Source organism: Odocoileus virginianus, chromosome 2, assembly GCF_023699985.2.
Source record: "Odocoileus virginianus isolate 20LAN1187 ecotype Illinois chromosome 2, Ovbor_1.2, whole genome shotgun sequence".
Classification (NCBI taxonomy): domain Eukaryota; kingdom Metazoa; phylum Chordata; class Mammalia; order Artiodactyla; family Cervidae; genus Odocoileus; species Odocoileus virginianus.
In genome coordinates, this window is record NC_069675.1 from 5,467,023 (window position 1) to 5,494,924 (window position 27,902).

General features: G+C 43.4%; 1 protein-coding gene across 1 annotated transcript; it reads right to left on the bottom strand.

Annotated features, from left to right (window-relative positions):
* Positions 1-866: 866 nt before the first annotated feature.
* On the bottom strand, positions 867-26,604 carry LONRF2 (LON peptidase N-terminal domain and ring finger 2; the record flags this gene model as incomplete). The annotated part of the gene is given in 22 exon segments (XM_070456936.1): positions 867-1,683; positions 5,670-5,819; positions 7,779-7,844; positions 7,846-7,945; positions 8,539-8,697; positions 9,911-9,947; positions 9,950-10,029; positions 14,528-14,601; positions 14,603-14,642; positions 15,182-15,221; positions 15,224-15,274; positions 17,587-17,633; positions 17,635-17,738; positions 17,741-17,794; positions 18,699-18,776; positions 18,778-18,858; positions 19,504-19,647; positions 21,639-21,756; positions 26,062-26,157; positions 26,159-26,227; positions 26,229-26,448; positions 26,451-26,604. Coding segments are annotated over 22 exon segments (2,157 nt in total), but the record flags the coding sequence as incomplete, so codon positions are not given.
* Positions 26,605-27,902: the final 1,298 nt, after the last annotated feature.

Sequence of the window (27,902 nt, forward strand, 5' to 3'; positions counted from 1 at the left end):
CTCTTTGTGATTAAGTTAAGATTAGTATTTGCTCACTTCATAATGAAACTGAGTTTCAGCCACTGAAACCTCCTACAACTAAAAACAAATATGACTATGAAGTTTTTCTAATAAAAATGCTTGATGGATTGATGAACCCACCACCATTGGTCATCATTAACTACTTTTTTTAAAACTCAAACATCACATACCTTGAATGAATAATAAAGCAAAACTCAAAGCTGTGATTAACTCTCTAGTCTGGTTTTCATCATCTCTTCATTAAAAACATCCACCTCACAGACCAAGAAGCCACCTAAACATACCAGCTTTCAGGCCACTGAGAATGAGTCAGCACATCAGGTTCAAATGGTTATTACAACTATCATCAATATGCACTAGGGGGTTGGAAGTTATACACTGTATTTAACTAGTCTGATCATAGTAAAACTTAAAAAAAAAAAAGAATTTTTAGGCTGGGTTTGGAAAAAAAACTTGCTAAATATTTACATCCCATACCCACCTCCCTCTCTTTGTATATTGTCCTGGTATGCTTTCCTGGGATAAATAGATACTGAATTCATAGCAGCTTTTTAATGTCTATCAGTGAATGGACAGTGAGCTCAAATTTACTGACGGGTCTAACATCTAATGCCGATCTGAGTAGAAACAAGACATTTTCTAAATGCTTCACACCCACTGAATTAATAAGACATTGTGTTTCCAAGGGGTTCTCTGCACTATTTTGGTTGTATTCTTAACATTCCAATATGGGTAGAGTTTCAGCTCCCTTTATTCATCCTGTATTGTGTGGGTGTGCACACGCACAAATACATATCCTCAAATCAACTACACTGTTTTCAGGCTTTCTACATCGATGGTACACCTTCTTATATTTTGATATTCATTTATTTAAAATATGCAATTTGCCACATTTGAACTACTGCAGGACACAAAAATACGGCTCTGTTTGCTTCTATGCTCTTCTTGGATAAGACTAACTTAACCCCCCACACTGAACAACGGTTTGACTCCTCCATTTCACAGTGACAGACAAAGCCTAATAAGCATGTTTCCAGCTAGCCCGGACTCTGAGAAATATGCTTCCAGATAACAGGGCAGTGTCCTTCTTCCTATCCACCCACCCAAGCGAGCTGTTCCCGTCTGGAGGAGCAAGACACTTCACTGGGAAGGCAATCTTCTTTCTGGCAAAACCTAAACCACTTGTCAATCATCTTTAGTGTACTGAGCACTGGGACATCTGTTCCAGAGAGATTTTTTTAGGTTGGTTTCCAACCATGGGATCCATTCATATTTCAGGCTCACCTTGTACGGAGTCAGATTCCACCTAGCACAGACTTAACTTCTGAGTAGGAGACAACATCTGCCAAGTGTTCCATTCTGGAATCCTATCTACAAGCATCTTACAAAGCATGATGGATGATGTTAACTTGTCCATGCCTGGCTACCTCATAAAAACTCAAATCCTTCCAGAAACCTTGACAGAAATCAACTGTTTCTCTCCCTGCTATTAACAAGCTCTTGCCAGCTATTCATCTCATGCATGATGATGACTAATATTCGCCTAATGGCAAGCAGGCGCTCCTTCAGCGAGATCATGCCCAGTATGGCCAGTTGAGCCTTCTGCTCCAACGGCACCACCACCAGCATCCACCAGGACCACGCGGGACCACTAGGGTTACTCTGCAAAAGAAAGGAAGACAAAATTAGCACCTCAAGTAGAAGCCTATTCTCAATGTGGTCTCCTGTCCCATCAACACGAGCAAGAATTAAATGCTGCCTTCTCTCTGAGGTCTACCGCACCATTCATGCAGCCCTAAAGCACAAAGCTTACTTTTTAAAAAGCTTTTTATCATTTATTTATTTATTTTTGGCGGGGCTGGGTCTTGCTGGTGTGTGGGCTTTCTTCCAGTTGCACAGACTGGGGGCTACTCTCTGGTTGCAGTGCACAGGCTTCCCATTGCTGCGGCTTCTCTTGTGGAGCATGGGCTCTAGGGTGCACAGGCTTCAGCAGTCGCAGTTTCCAGGCTTTACAGCACAGGCTCAATAGTTGGGGCGCACAGGCTTAGCTGCTCTGTGGCATGTGGGGTCTTACTGGATCGGGGATCGAACCCGTGTCTCCGGCACTGGCAGGCAGAGTCTCTACCGCAGAGCTACCAGAGAAGCCCTGACGAAGCTTACTTGTATGTTACACACTTAAATGGGGGAAATTCACAAAAGGAAGAACCTGCCAAGAGATGCATCTTCCACAGGAAAACGTTTCATGAATTAGTTGTTCTTATTCTCTTAAAGCTCTAGTTCACGATTCTCCTGGTGGTTCAGTGACTAAGACTCCATGCTCCCAGTACAGGCAACCTGGGTTCAATCCCTGGTCAGGGAACTGGATCCCACATGCCACAACTAATGAGACCAAGCACAGCCAAATTAATAATAATAAAGCTCTAGTTCAAAGTCTATGGCCCATTAGAAGAAGCAATCATAATTTTTATCTCTACTTTCCAATGTTCTGTTAGTTTTTTAAACATGCTCTACAAAGCAAAATGTTTATAAAGAAACAGTGTAGGTACAAATTTGACTGTTATAAATCTTACAATAAAGTCAATGAGACAAATATACATATATATGAAATAGCTATATATATATATACATATGAGTTACTGTTAATATATATATATATATATATGTGTGTGTGGTATCATGGTTTAGTTGCTAAGTCGTGTCTGACTCTTGTGACCTCATGGACTGTAGCCCACCAGACTCCTCTGTTCATGGACTTTTCCAGATAAGAATACTGCAATGGTTAGCCATTTCCTTCTCAGGGGATCTTCCTGACCCAGGGATCAAACCCAGGTCTCCTGTATTGTGGGCATATTCTTTTACCAACTGAGCCACCAGGGAAGCCCATTTAATGAGTTACTATTAAATATATATATGAATTATTATGCCACCTGATAGCCTTTATTTCATAGCCAAACAGGCACTTCTGGATTGAGCTCTGAGCAAAAGGTAACTACAGAGTTGTTTTCAATATTCCTGGAACTGAAACCAATATACCCAGGTCTCTCTGCTTCTCCTCCATCCCCACTCCAGAAGCAAGCAGAATCCAAACTGGAAACCGGGGAGGGTGGCTCTGGGCTCACCTTAGCTCAGGGTAAGAGATGAAGAATGACACCAAGGTAAAAGTGGGCAGCCCAGGTCACCGTGCAGAAGGCACCCATCTCCCCTCCAAGGGAAGACGGCACAGTTGTTGGACAAAACACCATACTCTCTTCCCTCCTCACTTTACAGAGTGGGGAGAAACTGAGCAGCAGGCTTAGTGGGAAAGCCTCAGCATAAAGGGGCCTCCCTGGTCACTCAGACGGTGAAGAATCCGCCTGCAATGGAAGAGACCCAGGTTCGATCCCTGCGTAGGGATGATTCCCCTGGAGAAGTGAATGGTTACCCACTTCAGTATTCTTGCCTAGAGAATCTCATGGACAGAGGAGCCTGGCGGGCTACAGTCCATGGGGATGCGAGGAGTTGGACACAACTGAGTGACTAACACTTTCACTTTCAGCATCAAAATACCTCCCACATAGGACCTAAAATCCTCCACAGTGGGAAGACAGGCAGTCTCCCAAAGGTGTTCACCTTTTGGTTCCCGAAGCCCGTGACTAGGCAGCTTACACGGCAGCAGGGACCCTGCAGATATGAGTGAGTCAGGGACCTGGAGAGGTGCAGAGATGATGCTGAATTGTTCCTGGCGGGTTCAACCTCATCACAAAGTCCTTCTAGCAGAGAGCTTCTCTGGGCTGTGGTCAGAGGGGGGTGTGAATTATGGAAGAAGGGTCAGAGGTCAACACTGCTGGCCTGGAGGAAGGAAGGGGCCAGAGCCAAGGAACTGTAACCTGTCAAGCCCAGAGAAGGGGAGGAAACCGACTCCCTTTCAAAGCCTCCAGCAAAGAATCAAGTCTTGCCATCACTTTGATCACAGCCTGGAGAGACCTGTGAGCGATTTCTAACCCCAAACTGTACAATAATAAATTTCTGTTGTTTTTAAGCCAGAACAATCATGCAGAGTGTTACAATTAGAGAAAAATTTGGGTTAATAAGCAAAAACACCTAGAAAAAAAGGATAATTCATACTGTCATCAAGCTAGCCTAACCACCTTGCTTTCTGAATCTGAGCTACAAAATAGAGAAGGCGCAGAGATTATAATAGAGCAGAGGGTGAGGAATGCCTGAGAGTGATTTTTGACCGAAAGCATTTTCCTGGGTTTGGAAAGGACAGAATTCACATGACAGTAAAAGATACAAGCCACCAAGAGACACGAAAAGAAAGGAAAATTGATGGAAGCAATACCAAAGACACTTCATCTGACCCTAAGCCTGCTGAGACCTGGCCCTGTCCCCTTCCCTGTCTCCAGGACAGGTAAGTGGGCGCAGCCGGGGGAGCTACAGGCTCTCAGTCACAAGCTCGCACCATCCCCTCCTGGCTCTGTCATTCAAATGTAGGGGAGACGAGCTATTTGCACTTAGCAATGCTTCACAGACCTGAAGACTGTTCATCACTGAAACACAACGGAATATTAATCATCCATAAGAGGTACAAAACTGGGTCATTTGGAGTGATGTGGCTGAACCTAGAGTCTATCATACAGAGTGAAGTCAGTCAGAAAGAGAAAAACAAATACCGTATATTAACACATGTACATGGAACCTAGAAAGATGGTACTGATGGACCTATTTGCAGGGCAGGGATAGAGGAGCAGACGTAGAGAACAGAATTGTGGACACAGAGCGGGAAGGAGAGGGAGGGACAAACTGAGACAGTAGCATTGAAATATACCCACTACTATGTGTAAAAATAGGTAGCTAGTGGGAATGTGATATAACACAGGCACTCAGCTAGATGATCTGCAATGACCTAGAGGGGTGGGATGCCGGGGGAGAGGAAGGAGATGTATGTATACAAGTGGCCAACTCACTTTGTTGTACAACAGAAACTAGCATAACATTATAAAGCAACTATACTCCAATAAAAACAAAATCCTATGATAAACCATAACGGAAAAGAACACTAATAAAAGAATGTATACATAGGTATAGCTAAATCACTTTGCTGTGTAACAGAAATTAACAACACTGTGAATCAACTATACTTCAATAAAAATAAATAAATAAGAAAAAAAAAAAGCCAGCATCACTGAAGCATGCCTGGGAGCAGAGAGAAAGCCTGTGAAGATGGGACAGAGGACTAGGAAAGCTTCTAAATTAATGACAGAGAATTTTCTCATTTATTCAACACCCGTTCATTAGGGGTAAGGCAGGATTAGGTACAAAAGATGGAGTCTGTCCTGCTGATGGAGGGTAGTTACCAAACCTGCTGATGTTGGTGAGAGAAGTACAAGAGAGGACAGCCAACCAGAGTAAACTGATTTCTGACAGAAAGCAAATTACCTTCACGTAGCATTGATCATTTTTGCTCCACAAGGCACATGCTACTCTACCAGGTGCTTCTCTGGGCTGTTGATACGTGACATGGTTCACAAACGGCTCACAAACGTGCTCCATCACGGACGTGATGGAGCAGGCGGCAGGGCAGGACTGCCACACTCCGCTGTGCTGTGACGTCTCAGCACACGATGGCAGGAGACATCAGCACCGTGAGAGAACGCCGCACGACAGACCTGAGGCTCAGGTTCTCTGTCTGGCATTAACCCAAAGTGGCTTAAAGTCTGCTCTTTCACGGGATCCTGCAGTGAGGCGAGCCAGGACACAGGCTGCTGAAACACTGGGTCGGGCAGCATGCCGAGCTCCTCGTACCCTGGGCCTTCCACCTCATCAAGGAAGAGAGATAGCCTTTTCAGCGATTCATTAGCACAATTACATGTCCATCACACAGTGACCAAGGCCACGTCTGCTGAGCACATTCCCCGTATTCATCACTTCAGTAATTCATTAGCCTTTCATAAACGGACAGGTGGCGCTGTTGGTGAAGAATCTGCCTGCCAACGTAGGAGATGTGGGTTCCATTCCTGGGTCGGCAAGATCCCCTAGAGAAGGAAATGGCAACCCACTCCAGTGTTCTTGCCTGGGAAATCCCATGGACAGACGGGCCTGGCGGGCTACAGTCCATGGGGTGCAGAGATGGGACAGGACTGAGCGCACACACATGGGTACACAAGCTCCATGCAGAATCCTGCACTCTTACACAGTGGGGCTCAATCTACCCCATGTCCATCAGCAACACCCAGATGTTTCTCCTAATATCTCAATATAAAGATGTATCTGATGTTATTAGGAATCATTTTTAATGGCTACATGCAATCCTACATCTGAAATATACCACAATTTATTCAACCATTCACATAAGGTGTATTTTATTAATAAGATAACACAAATAATATTAAGTAATTATGCAAACTGGTTTTTTTCATATGTGCATGAAAAGGGACAATCATTGCCTCAGGATAGATTCCCAGAAGCAGAATTACCAAGTCAAAGAGTTGTTGTTTAGTTGCTTAGCCGTGTCTGACTCTTTGTGACCCACAGATTATAGCCCACCAGGCTCCTCTGTCTATGGGATTTTCCAAGCAAGAATACTGGAGTGGGTTGCCATTTCCTTCTCCAGGCGATCTTTCCAATCCAGGAATGGAACCCTTGTCTTCTGCACTGGTAGGCAGATTCTTTACCACTGAGCCACCAGGGGAGTTCAAGTCAGAGTTACAGCAGTTTAAAATCTGTATTCCATGCCCCCAAACTATATTTCAAGAGATATGCTACAGCAACAGTGCACTCACGGCCTAAGCCTGATGCCAGGGGAGATCCTACGGCTTCAGAGGACACACCCTGCTGCCTGGGCCCCTCTCACTGCCCAGCAAGGCTCCATCCTACGTAGGAACACTGAGCAGAAACAGGTCCAGGCAGGGGCCATGGGCCCGGGTTTGTGCTGGCTTCCTCCCTGCCTCTCATGTGGGAATGCTAGCTGGTTGCTCAGTTGCCTTTGGGTAGAACTTCCTCATCTGTAAAATGGGAATAAACCACTAAGGTCCTTCCTGACTGCAAGACTACAGCATTTATGAAACTGGGGTAGACTCTGGAACTATATTATAACATACAACCATTCTTAATTTGATTAAAAAGCAAAGATATCATTTTGCCAACAAAGATCTGTATAGTCAAAGCTATGGTTTTTCCAGTAGTCATGTACAGATGTGAGAGTTGGACCATAAAGAAGGTTGAACACCAAGGAATTGGTGCTTTCAAACTGTGGAGTTGGAGAAGAGTCCCCTGGACAGCAAGATCAAACCAGTCAATCCTAAAGGAAATCAACCCTGAATACTGTTTGGAAGAACTCATGCTAAAGCTTAAGTTCCAATACTTTGGCACCTGATATGAAGAGCCAACTCATTGAAAAAGACCCTGATGCTGGGAAAGATTGAAGGCAGGAGGAGAAGGGGACGACAGAGGATGAGATGGTTGGATGGCATCACTGACTCAATGGACAAAAACTTGGACAACTTCCAGGAGATGGTGAGGGACAGGGAAGACTGGTGTGCTGCAGTCCATGGGGTTGCAAAGAGTCAGACACAACTTAGTGACTAAACAACAACAAAAACAGAAGAGGAACCCGAGAGCCACCACACTCAGTCATCATCTTCAAACCAGCTCCCTGTGCCCCAGACCTTGCCATTCACCTGCATTCTGCCCTCTGGCTCGTGAGGCCGGGTGCCCACAGGTGAGCAGAAAGAGCGGCTGGAGAGGAGACGGAGCTGGCACTGCAGGTGACTACTCACCCTTTCATCTTCCAAGTATTCAATGTCCGCTGTGTTGTAGCCGTCTTTGTGACGGTGGCTCAAAACCCACCCGGAAGCGGCTGATCCCCAAGGCGTCAACAACAGAGCTGCCGTCGGGGAATGTCCTGACATCCTTGACCTCCAGTATGCAGCCGTACTCCGAGATCCTGGTGGGACAGGTGGGAGAGACAGCCGAGAATCAGCAGGTGTGATGTTCAAGGCGAAGGCATGGGAGACGAGACTAGAATGAAAGGTGGAGTCACAACACAGATGACCCCAGGCTTATACTTCATTGTGTAATAGGAGCCACTAGAGATTACCAACATCATCTTAAGTTGTTCTCCAAGAAAAATGAAAATGATGCATTTAATTATAAGTCCCTCCTCTTTTTAATCTTTTGGCTGTACCACCCAGCATGTTCACAATTACATAGTGTTAGTCACTCAGTCCTGTCCAACTCTTTGTGACCCCATGGATTGGACCGCCAGGCTCCTCTGTCCATGGGATTTTCCAGGCGAGAACACTGGGTGAGCAGCTGTTCCCTTCTCAAGGGGAATCTTGCCATCCCAGGGATCAAAACCAGATCTCCACATTGCAGGCAGATTATTTACAATTTGAACCACCAGGGAAGCCTCGCCACACAGCATGTGAGATCCTATTTCCCCAACCAGGAATCAAACCCGTATCCCCTGCATTGGAAGCATGGAGTCTTAACCACTGGGAAGTCCCCAGAACCTTTTCTTTGAATACTGATCATTACCCTGCGTGCTCAGCAGATAGACACATGCCAAAACATTTGGTGCCCGTTTCCAAATATCTTCATATCATAAGCCGATAGTGGGGCTCAAAGACGTGGAGCAGGCAGGGCACAGTGGGGAAGGCCATGGTGCATGCAAAGATGGGCACATCTCTGGTCAGACTGCGGGGTAAGAGGAATGTTAACTAGATGTGGGAGCTGTCAGACACGGAAGGGCATGACAACCGTGGTTCCCTTAATGACAAAACCCTCAGGCTTGCCTAGGCCTTCGGTGGGAGAAGAAAGTCAACAGTCACAGCATGAGAAAGTTCTCAGCAAGCCCTCTTATTTAATCTGATGAGAGAACATGCTTAAGATCACTATGAACACATTCTCATGACCTTGAGGGCGCAGTGCTAAGTGACGTAAGTCAGACAGAGAAAGACAGAAACTATATGATCTCATTTATGTATGGCATCTAAAAACAAACAAAACCAAGTTCATAGATATAGAGGACAGGCAGGGTTACCAGTAGTGGGTGTGTGTGTCTGTGTATATCTGTTTATGTATGTGTCTGTCTGTGTGTGTATCTGTGTGTGAAATCCGTGAAGGGGGTCAAAAAGCACAAAGTTCCAGTTATAAAATAAACAAGTGCTGGAGATGCAATGCACAGCATGGTGACCATAGTTAATACTACTGTACTGCATATTTAAAAGTTGCTAAGAGAATAAACCTTAAAAAGCTCTTATCACAATAAAAATATTGTAACTTTGGAGACAGCTGTTAACTTAGATTTACTATGGTGATCATTTCACCATATACACAAATATCAACTCACTCTCTTGTACACCTAAAACTAGTATAATGTTAAACGTCAGTTACATCACAGGAAAAATAAGAAAAAATTCTGATGAAAGCAAAACTGACAGACGTAAAACTGATGAATCTACTAATAAATAAAAAAGACTAGAAGAATGATAAGATCTCAACACTTACAGATCACTACAACACAAAACTTTAATCACTTTAAAAGGAAAAAAACAACTGTCAAACCTATTTTGAGGGGGAAAAAGCCCGTTTTCAAACACCTTCTGTTTTTAATGAACTGTGCCTTTTCAGTTCTGAAAAATTCAGTATTGCTTATTTAGACATAAAAAGCAACTATATATATATATAAAAGCAACTATATGATTTTGTCAAAATACACTTTTGGAATATTTCTTACAATCTTCTTCAATTAAATTCCATAAACTCTTTGCAATTAATTTTTTTCTTTTTTGAGGCCAATTTCTCTGCCAAAGAGGGGGTAAAAAACTGAGATAGGGCTGTGAGGTTAGCCAGGATTTTCTTCTTTAACCTCCATGCAGCACGGAGTACCTAGAGCATAAGGGCTTACTGTGACAGCTCTGTCATTTCTTCATCGTAGATTCTCTGTCAGACAGCTCATCTGAGAAATACCGAAATGTTAATTCTTCGACCAGAGCAGTTGTATTAAAATTTCTGCTTGCCAACAACCGTAACAAAACAAAGTTAAATAATACTGCCTGGTATTTAATTCTTTTTTTTTCTTTTTAAGATTTTTCTTTATTATTATTTTTTTTTGACGTGAACCATTTTTAAAGTCTTTATTGAATTTGTAAAAATATTGTTTCTGCGTTTGTTTTTTTGTCTGCAAGGCATGTCAGATCTTAGCTCCCTAACCGGGGATGGAGCCCACACACTCTGGAGGGGAAGGTTAAGTCTTAACCATTGCACCACCAAAGGAAGGCCCTATGGCAATCAATGCTTAAGGAAAAAGGGCTCTCTTTTGTAGGGAGCTGGGGTCTCAGAAGACAAAGGAACTGAGGCGAGAGAGATGGAAGGTCAGCCCTGTGAGGGAGGGGCGGGCTGCCCCTCCCCCAGGAGAGCAGCTCGGCAGACAGGGTTTGCCTGGAGGAAGAGGCAGTTAACGTCTTGCTGGCGTTTGTCTGTACTCTCCATGGAGAATCAGGTCAGGGAGGGGAGACAGAGTGAGTAGCAGGTGGTGGAAGACAGGAGAAATATCAAACAATCGCCTTGGAGGGTGAAAAGCTGAAGTTACAGGAGAAAAACAGCAAAAATGACTAATGGTATTTCAAGTCTCAGATTTAAGATTATGAATTTCAACTGAAATTTAATCTTCCCTACTTTGTGGGTTGACTCTAGCTTTGCTCTCTACTTATACAGACACATACAAAAGCAAAAAGAGCTGACTTTGTCAGGACTGAGAATGGGAGCTAAGGCACCAAGGAATTAAAAGCTGCATGTGAAGGGAAAGGAGGTGGAGGCCAAATTTTAAAAGTGCCAGTGTTAGGGGAAGCACACTGATTGAAACCGCCCACCCTGGCCAGGCACCATAGTAACCATTTACGTAAGTTGTTTTATGACAGGAGATCCTGATGAGGAATACAGAGCTAATAAGCCACCACCAACTGGAAGAGTTGAGAAAGGTCAAGAGGAGACACCGCGCGTCCGTCCACTTCCCAGAATCCCTCTTGCCAGCATCCATCTTGGCTGAGTGATGCATGTGCCACTAGGAAAGACTCTGAATTAGAATGATTGGCCAAAGACCACCCGGAAACCAATCCCATCACCATAAAACTCAAGACTGGTTAGGGCAGAAATAAATGCAAAAGAAACTAAGGAGACCATAGCAAAAATCAACAAAGCTAAAAGCTGGTTTTTTGAAAAAATAAACAAAATTGACAAACCATTAGCAAGACTCATTAAGAAACAAAGGGAGAAGAACCAAATTAACAAAATTAGAAACGAAAATGGAGAGATCACAACAGACAACACTGAAATACAAAGGATCATAAGAGACTACTACCAGCAGCTCTATGCCAATAAAATGGACAACTTGGAAGAAATGGACAAGTTCTTAGAGAAGTATAACTTTCCAAAACTGAACCAGGAAGAAATAGAAGATCTTAACAAACCCATCACAAGCAAGGAAATCGAAACTGTAATCAGAAATCTTCCAGCAAACAAAAGCCCAGGACCAGATGGCTTCACAGCTGAATTCTACCAAAAATTTAGGGAAGAGCTAACACCTATCTTACTCAAACTCTTCCAGAAAATTGCAGAAGAAGGTAAACTTCCAAACTCATTCTATGAGGCCACCATCACCCTAATTCCAAAACCAGACAAAGATGCCACAAAAAAAGAGAACTACAGGCCAATATCACTGATGAACACAGACGCAAAAATCCTTAACAAAATTCTAGCAAACAGAATCCAACAACATATTAAAAAAATCATACACCATGACCAAGTGGGCTTTATCCCAGGAATGCAAGGATTCTTTAATATCCGCAAATCAATCAATGTAATGCACCACATTAACAAATTGAAAGATAAAAACCATATGATTATCTCAATAGATGCAGAAAAAGCCTTTGACAAAATTCAACATCCATTTATGATTAAAACTCTCCAGAAAGCAGGAATAGAAGGAACATACCTCAACATAATAAAAGCTATATATGACAAACCCATAGCAAGCATCACCCTCAATGGTGAAAAATTGAAAGCATTTCCCCTGAAATCAGGAACAAGACAAGGGTGCCCACTCTCACCACTACTATTCAACATAGTTTTGGAAGTGTTGGCCACAGCAATCAGGGCAGAAAAAGAAGTAAAAGGAATCCAGATAGGAAAAGAAGAAGTGAAACTCTCTCTGTTTGCAGATGACATGATCCTCTACATAGAAAACCCTAAAGACTCTACCAGAAAATTACTAGAGCTAATCAATGAATACAGTAAAGTTGCAGGATATAAAATTAACACACAGAAATCTCTTGCATTCCTATACACTAACAATGAGAAAACAGAAAGAGAAATTAAGGAAACGATACCATTCACCATTGCAACAAAAAGAATAAAATACTTAGGAGTATATCTACCTAAAGAAACAAAAGACCTATACATAGAAAACTATAAAACACTGATGAAAGAAATCAAAGAGGACACAAACAGATGGAGAAATATACCGTGTTCATGGATTGGAAGAATCAATATTGTCAAAATGGCTATACTACCCAAAGCAATCTATAGATTCAATGCAATCCCTATCAAGCTACCAATGGTATTTTTCACAGAACTAGAACAAATAATCTCACAATTTGTATGGAAATACAAGAAACCTCGAATAGCCAAAGTAACCTTGAGAAAGAAGAATGGAACTGGAGGAATCAATCTGCCTGACTTCAGACTCTACTACAAAGCCACAGTCATCAAGACAGTATGGTACTGGCACAAAGATAGAAGTATAGATCAATGGAACATAATAGAAAGCCCAGAGATAAATCCACGAACCTATGGTCACCTCATCTTCGACAAAGGAGGCAAGGATATACAATGGAAAAAAGACAACCTCTTTAACAAGTGGTGCTGGGAAAACTGGTCAACCACCTGTAAAAGAATGAAACTAGAACACTTTCTAACACCATACACAAAAATAAACTCAAAATGGATTAAAGATCTAAATGTAAGACCAGAAACTATAAAACTCCTAGAGGAGAACATAGGCAAAACACTCTCTGACATAAATCACAGCAGGATCCTCTATGACCCACATCCCAGAATTTTAGAAACAAAAGCAAAAATAAACAAATGGGACCTAATGAAACTTAAAAGCTTTTGCACAACAAAGGAAACTATAAGCAAGGTGAAAAGACAGCCCTCAGATTGGGAGAAAATAATAGCAAATGAAGCAACAGACAAAGGATTAATTTCAAAAATATACAAGCAACTCCTCCAGCTCAACTCCAGAAAAATAAATGACCCAATCAAAAAATGGGCCAAAGAACTAAACAGACATTTCTCCAAGGAAGACATACGGATGGCTAAAAAACACATGAAAAGATGCTCAACATCACTCATTATCAGAGAAATGCAAATCAAAACCACAATGAGGTACCATTACACGCCAGTCAGGATGGCTGCTATCCAAAAGTCTACAAGCAATAAATGCTGGAGAGGGTGTGGAGAAAAGGGAACCCTCTTACACTGTTGGTGGGAATGCAAACTAGTACAGCCGCTATGGAAAACAGTGTGGAGATTTCTTAAAAAACTGGAAATAGAACTGCCATATGACCCAGCAATACCACTTCTAGGCATATACACCAAGGAAACCAGATCTGAAAGAGACACGTGCACCCCAATGTTTATCGCAGCACTGTTTATAATTGCCAGGACATGGAAGCAACCTAGATGCCCATCAGCAGATGAATGGATGAGGAAGCTGTGGTACATATACACCATGGAATATTACTCAGCCGTTAAAAAGAATTCATTTGAATCAGTTCTAATGAGATGGGTGAATCTGGAGCCCATTATACAGAGCGAAGTAAGCCAGAAAGATAAAGACCATTACAGTATACTAACACATATATATGGAATTTAGAAAGATGGTAACGATAACCCTATATGCAAAAAAAGAAAAAGAGACTCAGATGTATAGAACAGACTTGTGGACTCTATGGGAGAACCTGGGGGTGGGATGTTTCAAGAGAACAGCATCGAAACATGTATATCTAGGGTGAAACAGATCACCAGCCCAGGTTGGATGCATGAGACAAGTGCTCAGGCCTGGTGCACTGGGAGGACCCAGAGGGATGGGGTGGAGAGGGAGGTGGGAGGGGGGACCAGGATGGGGAATACATGTAAATCCATGGCTAATTCAATGTATGACAAAAACCACTGCAATGCTGTAAAGTAATTAGCCTCCAACTAATAAAAATAAATGGAAAAAAAAAAAAAAAAACCTCAAGACTGGGAGCCGCCACGAGGCAGAGTGGTTCTCCTGGGTCCCCTGACCCTCCTGCTCTCCACCCGGGTGCCCTTTCCCAATAAAATCTCTTGCTTTGTCAGCACGTGTCTCCTCAGACAATTCTTTTCTGAGTGTTAGATAAGAGCCCGCTCTTGGGGCCCTGTAGGGGGCCTCCCCCTTCCTACAATGCGCGGATAAGTCTTTTCCAGAGAAATACCTACTTCTGAAAGTTTTTCTTTGCACACGGGACAATGCAGGGCGTGGTCCAGGCAGTGCTCCTGGCACTTTAGGCAAAAACGTGTGTCCACAGGGCATAGTCACAGGTTCAAAGAGCAACCTGCAGAAACATCTGGGTTTTCAGCAAGACACATCCACAGTAGACTTTCAAAGAATCTGTTTATACCCATTTTCCATATTTATCTTCCTTATCAGATTTTTAGAAAATAAAGCAATTGTTATTGAGGTGTATGTAATTTCTCTGACAATAGGAGACACAGAGGTAAAGAGCAGACTTTTGGACTCAGTGGGAGAAGGAAAGGGTGGGATGATTTGAGAGAACAGCATTGAAACATATACATGATCGATGTAAAACAGACGACCAGTGGAAGTTTGATGCATGAAGCAGGGCACGCAAAGCCGGTGCTCTGTGACAACCTGGAGGAATGAGGTGGGAGGGGGTCGGGAGGGGGTTTCAGGATGGAGGGGACGCAGGTGTACTTACAGCCAACTCATACAGATGTATGGCAAAAACCATCACAATGTTGTAATTATCCTCCAATTAAAACAAATAATTTTTTTTAAAGCCCATTAGGTTTAGGACACAAAATTCAGAAAGGCTGGATTTTTCACAGTAGTGTAGATGCTATGTCACCACACCTCATGCAAAGGGCACACTCAAAGTCAGCCACCTCTATGGGAGCTCTTCACTTTCTCCTGTGTTAGAGTTCACATTTCTTTGGGGTAAGGAGTCTGCCTCTGAAAAAATTTAAATGCCATAATTAACACTTGCACATCTGGGTAAGTTCAGTTCAGTCACTCAGTCGTGTCCGACTCTTTGCGACTCCATGAACTGCAGCACGCCAGACTTCCCTGTCCATCACCAACTCCCAGAGTTCACCCAAACCCATGTGCATCAAATCGGTGATGCCATCCAACCATCTCATCCTCTGTCGTCCCCTTCTCCTCCTGCCCTCAATCTTTCCTAGTACCAGGGTCTTTTCAAATGAGTCAGCTCTTCGCATCAGGTGGAAAAAGTATTGGAGTTTCAGCTTCAACATCAGTCCTTCCAATGAACACCCAGGACTGATTTCCTTTAGGATGGACTGTTTGGATCTCCTTGCAGTCCAAGGGACTCTCAAGAGTCTTCTCCAACACCACAGTTCAAAAGCATCAATTCTTCGGCACTCAGAAGTGGTAAAGTGTATTTCCTCTGGCTAAAGTGTGTTACAGGCACCTCTGGTGGCTCAGACGGTAAAGAATATGCCCACAATGTGGGAGATTCAGGTTCAATCCTTGGGTCAAGAAGATCCCCTAGAGAAGGGAAGAGCCACCCACTATAGTATTCTTGCCTGGAGAATTCCATGGACAGAGGAGCCTGGGGGGCTACAGTCCACCGGGTCACAAAGAGTTGGACATGAATGAAGTGACTGAGCACGCGCGCAGGGACACCTTTATTTATTTATTTTTAAAAATATTTATTATTTGGCTGCTTGTGGAGGGGGGCGCACAGAATCTTTGATCTTTGCTGTGGCATGTGGGAACTTTTAGCTGTGGCATACAGGATCTAGTTCCCTGACCAGGGATCAAACCCTGGCCCCTGCGCTGGGAGTGCAGGGTCTTAGCCACTGGACCACCAGGGAAGTCCTGTAGGACACATTTAAATGAGTTTTAAATGTCCTTGACAGTTCCAGGACTCCCAGGGACGCCAAGATCCCTGATGCTGGATGGTGTCCCTTACAGAAAACGGTGCAGTGTTTGCGTATAACCTAAGCACACCCTCGCACACACAGGCACAGCCTAGAGGTATCTCGGGGTCAGTTCCAGTCCACCGCGATAAAGTGAACACTGCAATAAACTGAATCATACAAATCGTTTTTGGTTTCTCAGTGCAGATAAAACTTATCTTTGGGCTTCCTTGGCGGCTCAGGGTTAAAGAATCTGCCTGTCAATGCAGGAGGCATGAGTTCGATCACTGACCTGGGAAGATCCCACATGCCAAGGAAAAACCAAGCCTGTGCACCAGGACGACTACTGAGCCCGGAGCCGCGACAACGGAGCCCGGAGCCACGACTACTGAAGCCGGAGCACCTAGAGCCCGTGCTCTGCCACAAGAGGAGCCACCACAGTGAGCAGTCTGAGCATTGCGACTAGAGAAGCCCTCACTCTCCACAACTAGAGGGAGCCCTCGGGCAGCAACAAGGACCCAGCACAGACAAAAATAAATAAAGTTAAAAAAAAACCTTAGGTTTACGCTATACTGTGGTCCACTAAGTGTGCAGCAGCATTATGCTTAAAAAAAAAAAACAATGCACATATGTTAATTAAAAATAGTCGCTCAGCCGTGTCTGGCTCTTTGTGACCCCATGGACTATAGCCTGACAGGCTCCTCTGTCCATGAGATTCTCCAGGCAAGAATACTGGAGTGGGTAACCATTCCCTTCTCCAGGAGATCTTCTAAATCCAGGGATCGAAGCTTGGTCTCCTGCTGAGCCACCAGGGAAGCCCTAATTAAAAATAATTTATTGCTAAATGGGATAACCATTTCCTGACAACACAGGTTTGCCACAAACCGTCAATCTGTTAAAAAAATCATCATCATCATCATCTGCAAAGTACAATAAATGAGGCGTGCCTATACCTTAAATCATCTCCAGATTACTAATAATACTCATAGCAATATATGTAAATGTTATGTAAATAGTTGCTACACAGGGTAAAAGCAAGTTTTACTTTTTGGCACTTTCTGAAATTTTTTTCCCAAATATTTTTGATCCGTGGTTGGTTGAATTCACATGTACTGAAGCCTGAATGTATATAGCCATCAGTTATCTATAAAGCATGAATAAAAGTTAAAAGTTATACCTAAATTTCTCTGTGTCTTTTGGCTATGAAGTCTTTATAGAAGTAACCACTGAAACTGGCCTATCGTCTGAAAGGTGATATATATTCATTTCATTATTCATCTTAAACTGCCTGTATAAAAATTTGTTTAAGTATATTAAGCATCAGCCATCAGTCTGTCACTCTACAGTCACATACTCCATGACAAACAGCCTACTAACCTTTCTTGGAAAATTTCCCAGTGGCATTCACATCATGTGCATCCTGAGTCATTTGGAAACTGTCTCTTTAAACTAGTGCTGGGCTCTGTTGGAAGGATGTTGTCTAACACCTCCTGATCCTCTTCACAGTGTAAGCCCAGTATGAAATGGGAGGAACTTACACTGAGGAACTGCTATTTCTAAACACATCAGGTTTCTCAGATGGAGTCTGATAAAGTAGGAAAAAAGAATCCTGAATATTAGCATAAGAAAAAAAGTTCAGGCAATAGCCTTTCTTGGGAATCTTTGGAAAAAAAGAAGGCTTACACTCTTCCTTCATAATGGGTTTCATCTATTAACTGTTGAGATGAACTGTACAGTTTCCATGGTAAAATATAAGGATAATTTCTTACTGAGAGAGCAACTGAACACCAGTATTCATATATTTAAATTATTCCTGTGCTTTCTTTTCTCTAAGACAAAATAATTTCAAGTCTCCTGAGGTTTGGGGTGTTTTGGAATGTTTTAGAAGTTTCTTTCAATCTTCAGCAAATTTTTTTTAATATTTTATTTATTTACTTGGCTGCACCAGTCTTAGTTGCATGTGGAATCTTTAGTTGCAGCATGTGGGACCTAGTTCCCTGACCAGGGATCAAACACAGGCTCCCTGCATTGCAGGCACAGAGTCTTAGCCACTGGACTACTAGGGAAGCCCCATCAATCTTCAGTGCTTTTCAGTACTTCCACCGACATCCTTTGAAAGTTTTAACTCTCAAGAGAAGCCAGAACTGGTCTTGAGAAGTACTAGCTAACAGAACATCAACATCTGAATAACTTGTAAATGTTCAAAACTACATTAAGCTTAATTGAGATAATTTCGACAGCAACTCCCCTGGTGGTTCAGTGGTTAAAAGAAGCCACCTCTCGATGCGGGTGACGTGATTCCACATCTGGTCAGGGCACTAAGATCCCACATTCCCTGGAGCAGCAAAGCCCAAGAGCCACAGCTGGAGAGTCCGTGTGCTGCAACAAGAGATCCTGCATGCTGCAACTGAGATCTTATGCAGCTGAATTTAAAAAAGAAAAAGAAAAAAGAGAGAGAGATAATATTGACAAATATGTGCACTTCCCACCTTAGGCCTTCCTGCACTGCCACCGTCCTCCACAGGACCCTGGCTATTCACATGCTCTGACAGTGAGCCTTTAATCTCGTGTTCAACAGTATGTTTGGGTGGAAGATGTTAAATTCTGAGGCACATTTTCTGAAGCTGGGCAAAACACCTCACACAGTACCTACAAAATTGCCAAGAGGAAAAAAGCATTTTTTTAAACACTTTTGAAAAATACATAACACACCTAAACGATCCAGAGGAAATGTAAAAATAAGAACTCATGGTCACTGGAAATGCTAAGGCTGTGTAACTACCATATAAGCTTTCTTAACAGGGTAGGTCCTTACACCAAGTGACTTGATGACCTCTGATAAGATTAAGCTAAAGATCTGCATAAAAGAGCAGGTATTTCTGCATCTTGTTGGTGAAGCTTTGCTGAAAATTTCAAGATGAATTGATATATTTTGCATATATCACAATGTCTTTTATGTGGCTCCTGCACAAACTATAACATTTGAATTACAAACCCTAGGATAAATCACCTTGCATCCCCAGCGTCACACATTAACCTTGTCTCACTGATATCTGTCATTCGTTCAGCAGAGGTGAGATATATGTGCCCTGACTCGTGAGAGGTGCTGCATTATTCATGGATGAAGGTTATCAAATGCGTGAACTCATCATTATCACTGTGCATTTTAAATCACACTGTCATGAATATTCAGAGCTACATTTCTCACTTATTTTACACAAAGGAGCTACTCAGCATGAACACAAAGGCAGAAGGTAAGACTCAAAGAAGCGAGTCTTTGAAGGGGAATCACACCTTCTGGGCTTCTTTCTTCACTGAGTTACATTCAGGATTTAGAGCAAGGCAATAGAGAAACTCCTTCAACGTCTCCTTACTTCTTCCCAGGCCAGAGAGAGCCTGGGCTTTTGGATGCCCCTGGATGCATCCAAAGACAAACATCTGAAAAAAACAGTGTAATGATACACTTGCGTACAAACAGCCCTGAAAAAAATCACTGGAACTGTTTTATTTTCATATCAAATAAAATAAACACAAGCCCACGGAGGATGGCTTCAGATCGACCACGTTATACAGCGGGCAAACCTGAATGTCCCACAAGTTTGATCCACAATCAGAACACCAGAGTCCGCACGTGGAGTCTGATCCCAAAGCAGGTGCAAGGGACTGGCTAAGAGAGAATGGGATGTCTGGCCCTTTAACTCACTCAGTAATCAGAGGTCACTACCATGTTCCTATCTTCAAGGTGCATATGGTCTTGTGGGAGCAGACAAACACGATAGGAGTAACTATAACAAAGTGTTAACATACAAAGTACCACAACAGAAATGAACAGAACACAACATGGATCAGTATTTCCCAACAGCATTTTGTTTTTGCTTTATGGATGCAATATTTTCTCAAATCACTATATATTGTGGTTTGTTTGTTTGACTAGTTCACGTGTTATATTTCCACTGGAGTCAGTTGTTTCCATCATTTAATCTTTCTCTTCTTGTGCTGTTGAGTTTTTTTCTTGTTGGTCCTCAGTTCTTCGCTCATATTTAAGAAAGATGAACTGCTTTTAGCAGGTTTCCTCTGATACTGAGTCAGTTAGATTCTAGGATGACTGGATGGATGGATGACTGGGTGGATGGATGGATACTGGATAGATGGGTGGATGGATGACTGGATGACTGGATAGATGGATGGATGGATGACTTGGTGGATGACAATATAGATGGGTGGATGGATGACTGGATGGATGGATAACTGGGCAGATGGATGACTGGGTACATGAATGGCTGGGTGGATGAGTGGACAGAAGGATGGATGGATGGATGACTAGATAGATGGATGGATGGATGAATGTCTGACTCGATGGACGGATGGACAGATGGATGGATGGATGGACGAATGACCAGATGAATGGATGGATAGATGGATGACTGGGTGGATGACTGGATAGATGGACCATTGGATGAATGGATGACTGGATGGATTAATGATTGCATGACTGGATGGATGAATGACTAAATAGATGGAAGACTGGATGGATGGATGGATGAATGACTAAATGGATGGAAGACTGGATGGATGGATGGATGGATGGATGGATGGATGGATGGATGACTGAATGGATAGATAAAGGATAGATAGATAAAGGAAAAAGGGAGAACAGGCTACATATTGTCTATTAACCTGGGTTAATGTTTCTTCAGTGTTTCTAAAACAAATGTAATTAGAAAGTAATACAGCAGGAGGTAAAATATCTTAATTATTAAATAGAGAATGCTATAGGTGTTTATCTCATCACAAGTTCTTTAAAACTTTAAAATCTCTTAAGGGGTTTAAAATTCAAAGATTCATGAAAAAAGCTACACCTTTTATTCTTTGGCTTACAAATCTTCTCAAGGACAATTTAAGCTATCATTGTTAGGTCAACCTACCTTAATTTGTATCACAGAGAAAGAGACATTGGAACTTTCCAGCTAAGACACAGAGATTAAAATTATTCCAGAATACATACAAAGTGCACCCTTTTACTAACATTGCCTATATTCATCATGTATATTAGGGCTCTACTGCTGGTCATGATTATTACATGATCTTCCTATTTAAACTGTCATCTTAAACACTTCTTTTAACTCACAAATTTATACAGTTCTATTATTTTGTTTACATGTTTGTTCAGTGCATAAGGCATATTATTCAGTTAATCATCTACTAAGAGTAATCTAAATTAGTGTTTCTTATCTAGATCCAGTTGGAAACTTGGTCTTTCAACTGTGCTGGATTATTATGAAGTGGATTGTGACATTTAGACTACCTATAAACTGAGAGAAATGTACACTGTCTATAGCTGCCTGATCACAATAGTCTTATTTAATAATTTATTAAGAACATTCCATAAATTTACATTTATTATCTCCAAAGCTGACCCATACAAATACCTTAGGCAAGAGAGGTTCATTCTGACAAACTTCACCAGCATCCTGCAGAGCCTGCTCACAGTTCATGGATAAATATAATTCTGCTTGCAGCAGCAATAATGAATTATCACCAGGAGCTGAAAGACATTAGGGATGGAAATAAACAAATATGACTGCATTTTAAAAAATTATCTTTAAGTGATTAAAAATATTAAATCAGAAAACAAACATAAAGGTAACCCTACTTTGTTGGTGGGAATGTAAACAGCCACTGTGGAGAATGGTATGGAGATTCCTTAACAAACCAGGAAGAAAACTACCATGAAAGTGAAAGTGGAAGTCACTCAGTCGTGTCCAACTCTGTGTGACTCCTTGTGATTGTTTTTTTGTCACTTTCAAGACTTCCTTTTGTGTGAGTACTTATATGAATGTTTATATGATTGTGTGAAAGTTGCTCAGTCGTGTCCGACTCTTAGCGACCCCATGAACTGTATAGTCCATGGAATTCTCCAGGTCAGAATCCTGGAGTGGGTAGCCTTTCCCATCTCCAGCTAATCTTCCCAACCCAGGGCTCAAACCAAGGTCTCCTGCGTTGCAGGCGGATTCTTTACCAACTGAGCTATCACAGACAACTAGGAAACTACAGTTCATAAAGACATGTGTAGAACCCTGGTGGTCCAGGGGCTGAGACTCCAAGCTCCCAATGCAGGGGGCCCAGGTTCCATCCCTGGCCTGGGAACCAGATCACATGCCACAACTTAAAAAAAAAAAAAAAAAAAAGATCCCACATGCTGCAAGGAAGATTGAAGATCGCACATGCTACAACTAAGACCCAGCACAAATAAATTTTTTAAAAAAAATATGTATCCCAATGTTCTCTGTAGCACTATTCACAATCGCCAGGACGTGGAAGTAATCTAGATGTTCACTGACAGATGAATGGATAAAGAAGTTGTGGCACATATATACAATGAAATATTACTCAGCCATAAAAAGGAATGAATTTGACTCAGTTGTAGTGAGGTGGATAAACCTAGAGCCTGTTATACAGAGTAAAGAAAGTCAGAAAGAGAAAAACAAATATATTAATGCATATATATGGAATCTAGAAAAATAGTACTGATGAACCTATTTACAGAGAAGAAATGGAGATATAGATGTAGAGAATGGACTTGTGGACACAGTAGGGAAAAGAGGGGCAGGAGAAATTGAGAAAAAAGCATTGACATATATACAATATCATATGAAAAACAAATAACTAGCAGGAAACTGCTGTGTAACACAGGAGCCCAGCCTGGCATTCCGTGATGACCTAGAGGGGTGGGATGGAGGCAGGAGGCTCAAGACAGAGGGAACATTTTTATAATTATGACTGGTTTGCACCGATGTATTGCAGAAGCCATCACAACGTTGTAAAGCAACTGTCCTCCAATTTAAAAAAAGGTAAAATAAATAACTTCCTCTCAAATCATATGTAGAGTTTCATAGTTTGGTAAGTATATTTTACACAGTTTCTCTCAGGCAATCAGAAAAGAGAATGAGTGATATCTCAAAATGCATCAAGAAAACAGACTGCTACATACACACTAGCTACAACATAATTTCCACTGAGTAAATGCTGAGCCATCTTAATGTTATAACTAGGCATATAAAAATAAAAGATTCAGAGTAATTTTCTTGAAAGTGCATAAGGAAATTTGTGCTTAAAAACAGAATAGTAAAACATAATTTGTTTTTCTATACAACTGAGTGGGTGCAGATTCATGACCATAATTGTTCTCATAATATGTTCTCTTAAGTGGGAAAAGAAGGAAAAAAAATCTTTTCCCTAGATTCTTCAAACAGAAGAAATCTTGAGAATTACTCATATGCTACTAAGGAGCTAAGTCCAGCTACACAGAAGCCAGGAGAACTAATGGCAGTGTATGGAATTGTTGAGAAGGCAGGGTACCATGGAAACACGACAAAGCCAGAGCTCACGAAAGCAGAACCATTACAGCTATATCTTATGCTGCTGGACATAATTCACTCCACCCATACTCATGGTAGGATCTCTGAAACAGGGTTGAAGTGTGCCTTTTAGTTGATCGATAAATATTCGGGGCACCTAAGATGTGTTCGCATCTCTCTACTTCACACATGTTTTCAGCTTGCTCAAAATCCTTGAGCTTGACTTTTTCCTCAAAGTAAGTACTTGGTGCTTTCCAAACCCTACTCTATATCTTCTTAGTTTACACAGTTAACTGGGAAAACACGCATAAAAGAACTCATGCAAAAAGATAACTGTATCAAGACATGGTGAGCAGGCATTGCTCATAAATGTGTTATTGCTACAAGTGTACAATATAGAGAAGGGTATGACAGGGGCAAAAGGGGGCAAGGGGAAAGGGACAGCAGGAATGGAAAGCCAAACAAGAAAAAGCTGAATTTTTAAAAAAGACATTGACTAGCTACAATAGAGATCAGCAACTTTTTTTTTTTCTGTAAAAGTCCAGGTATTAAATACTTTAGGCTTTGGAGGACAAGAGGTCAACTCGAGGAAATGCAGGTATTTATATAACAAGGGAGAAAACAAATTTTTATAACTTATTTGATAACAAAATTCAAAATATTTTTGTAATATAGGTCCACGGGGTCACAAAGAGTCAGACATGACTTGAGCACACACGTACACAATTAGAAAAATGCAGTTCTCTTCCAGAAGGTAAAATTTTCTCAATTCAGGTTCAGAGTTAGTGTCCCCTGTCATAAAAATCAACTGAAAATGTTCACCACCTGATCTATAGTGAAATTTTACATATTCATCTTTGAAAATGCTCACAGGTACTATGCAATACTGATGTCAGTCCACAAATGTGATTTTACTTAAAAATTTTTTTTTGACATGGACCATCTTTAAAGCCTTCATTGAATTTGTTACAATACTGCTTCTATTTTATATGTTGTTTTTTGGCCACCAAAAAACTACGTGGGTAGTTCCCCCACCAGGTATTGAACCCAAAGCCCCTGAATTGGAAATGTAGAGTCTTAACCATTGGACTACCAGGGAAGTCCCACACATGTAATTTTTAGTTGAGTATTTCACTGCCTGGAAGGTGTTCATAGAATTCTATTATATTCATCTCATGATATTAGCCTCTGTAGTCAATCTATACTGAACATAATTGCAGATTAATCCTTTCCAATCCAATACCAGGTTAAAGTGCCTCAAGGGCACAGTTAAATGCATTTTGAAACACAGAAATCTTTAGAGATTTTTGGAAATATAAAAAAAAAAACAAAAAAAAAAAAAAAAAAAGAGAGAGAGAGGCAGAGAGAAAGAAAATGCTGCTGGAAATATATTCTGAGCTTGGGAAATATACCTACTGAAAATCTCCATGAAAATGGACATTTCCATCTTGTTCCCACTTTGTTACAAGTTGATTCTCTGGAATGCTCTAAATAATCACACCTGATTTAAAAAATAGGGGACTCTTGCATTCTAGTATTTGTACTGTTTCCTTTGACCCAGCAACAGTGGTGATAGTGAACATTTTTCTCTTATTCTTGAATTTTTAAAAAAAAGTGTCTGATGTTTTAACATGAAGTATGTTTGCTAAAATCTTCTGAGAGAGAATATTTATCAAATTAGGTTAAGCTGCCTCTTATCCCTAGTTTCTTATAAGGGCATTATAACATGAGGGTATGTTACATGTAGTATGTCTCTCCCCTGTTATTACAGTGCATCACACTGAATGGTTTATCTAACGTTGAATTACCCTTACATTTCAGGGATAAGCCTTTCCTCTTGACCTTAACTCTTACTTCATAGCTGGATTCAAAATACTAAGAAGTTTAATTAAAGTTTGGGCATCTATGTACCTATGTAATGTGATGGCGATGGTTTAGTCGCTAAGTCCTGTCTAACTCTGCGACCTCAGGGACTGTAGCCCGCCACACTCCTCCTTCCATGGGGTTTTCCAGGCAAAAATACCGGAGTGGGCTGCCATTTCCTCCTCCAGGGGGTATATAACCATCTGAAAAGCTAATTACACCGTAAGAACACCTAACGGCCTTTGAGAGAGGAGGGAGGTCAGAGCCTGACTGCAGTGTAAGAGAATCCTTCCTGGATTCACTAGCTGAATCCCCAAAGCAGACCCGGCCCCACCATAAGGTTCTCTTCTGCGCCCTGCCCCAGAGCGTGAGCCATCTGCATTTCCCTGCACGACCACCGAAAACCCTTCACTACACCTCCACCCCTTCACTCCTAAGATAGGCTGAAAAAGCAGTCTTGGCCTTACAAGACGGTTCAGCAATGCCGCGGAGGTCCTGGAAAAGACCGCCCGCGGGTGCATCTGGCCTCTGCTCTTCGCCTCACCACCTGCAGAAAGCAAGTTCTCCCGGCCCGGGCCTGCGGCTCAACAGCTGCGCGGGCAGGCGGCCCTGCGCCCGCGCCCACTTAGCCAAGTCCAGGGCTTGGTGACACCCGGCCAGCGCGGCCTCGGGCTGCCGCTGGCGCTGCAGGTTCCGCGCCTGGCCCGCCAGCCTGCGTGCCCGGCAAGCACTTCTCCAGCAGGCCGCTCAGCACCACGTTGACCCGGCGCGCGGGCGGCCGCTCAGGGCCCGGCTCGGCGCCGGCACACGGTGAGCCCGCACGGCAGCGTCACTGGCTTGTGCAGCAGCCGCCGGCAGCGCGGGCAGCCCAGCAGGTCCCGGGGCACCTCCCCGGGGGCGCGGCCCGGGCTTTCCCGCAGTTCGCGCGGGCCCAGGGCGCGCGCCTGGCTGGCCGTCGGTTCCCCCAGCTCGTCCGGCCTAAGCGCCCCCAGGCACTCGGGGAGGCGGCCAGCGCTCCCCCCAGCCGCAGGTACAGGTAGCGGTAGGGCTGCGCCAGGCCGGCCAGCTTCGAGCGGAAGAGCTCGGCCGCCGTGTCGTACTCGCCCGCGCGGAAGACCTCGTCGCCCTCGTCCACGCGCTGTGCCGGCGGCTCCCCGCAGTCGCCGCCGCGACAGGGTGGCGATCATGACCGCGGGGCTGCGGCGACGGCGAGGCCTAGAGGAGGCTCACTGCCCGGGTCCCGCCGGCGGGAGCGCGACCGCTTCTTTCGCCGAAGGCCAAGCGAGTCTGGGGGCGGCGTTCCACCGCCCGCGGCGGGCGCAGGGCGGAACCGGCACGGCGGGCTTCTGGCAGCTGAGACAGCCCCTCCGGGTGCAGGACCGCGGCGACACCTCCGCGGCCGGAGGCTCCCACAAACCCTCCTGTCCTCGCCCCTGGCGACTCCGCGCGCGTCTACGTGCGCGCTCGTCTCCACGCGCCCCTCGTCCGCGCGTTCTCTGCACGCCTTCCGCGACTTCTAGGGCCCGCAGCCCCCTCCGCTCTTGTAACAGGTGCCCTCAGCCCGCCCGGCGCTCAGCTCCGCGCGCTGAGTGCCAGCCTGGCTCCAACGCCTGGCCAAGACCACCACCTGCGACTGTGGTTAAAAAGAGAACAGATAAGTACCAAGGGTGTAAGGTGCAACATGGTGACTATGGCTAACGTGGCGTACCATGCACGGGAAAGTTAATAGAGCAAATCCAAGAGTTCTCGGCACAAGGAGAAATTTTGTTTTTCCCTTCTTTCCTTTCCTTTCTTTCTATTGCATCTATAGGAAAAGATGGAGAAGGGAATGGTTACCCACTCCAGTATTCTTGCCCAGGAAATCCAAAGACAGCGGTAGCCTAGAGGGCTGCAGTCCATGGGGTCACAAAGAGTCGGACACGACTGAGGCGACTTAGCCGGCACACAAGATCACATTGTGTTTGAGAGGAACTTAAGGCATCACAGTGGATGTTCCCAATTAGGAGAGGTCAGTCAGGTTACATGGCATGAACATAGCCGGGGTCAGTGGGCTTGACCCCTCCACACAGTCTGGGCAGAGCACTGGTTGAGCACCCTAGGGCCAGATGGGTCATGATGGGTTCCTCAGAAGCCCACCTTCAAGACCATTCTATTGAGTTCCATCACCTCTGCACTGTTTGGGGACCACATGTGGATTATCTATTGATAATGATCAATACATAATTGAGGCTCCAAAGGATCTCTGCTGGTGAGTGCTCAGGGCCAGTCCCAGCTCCTCCCACAACAGCCTGGGCTGGCTGGGCTTTAGGTCTTACCCCCACCCCCATTCTAATGAACTGCTGCCTAACTGTCAACCTAATCAAGGTCACCTGCTGGGGAAATCTGCCCCTCTGATCCAGGTTCCCATTGCACTGGTCACAGTTCTTTTGTCCCTGGATGATCAAGGGCTGACTCGGGTCTGGTTTTCACCAT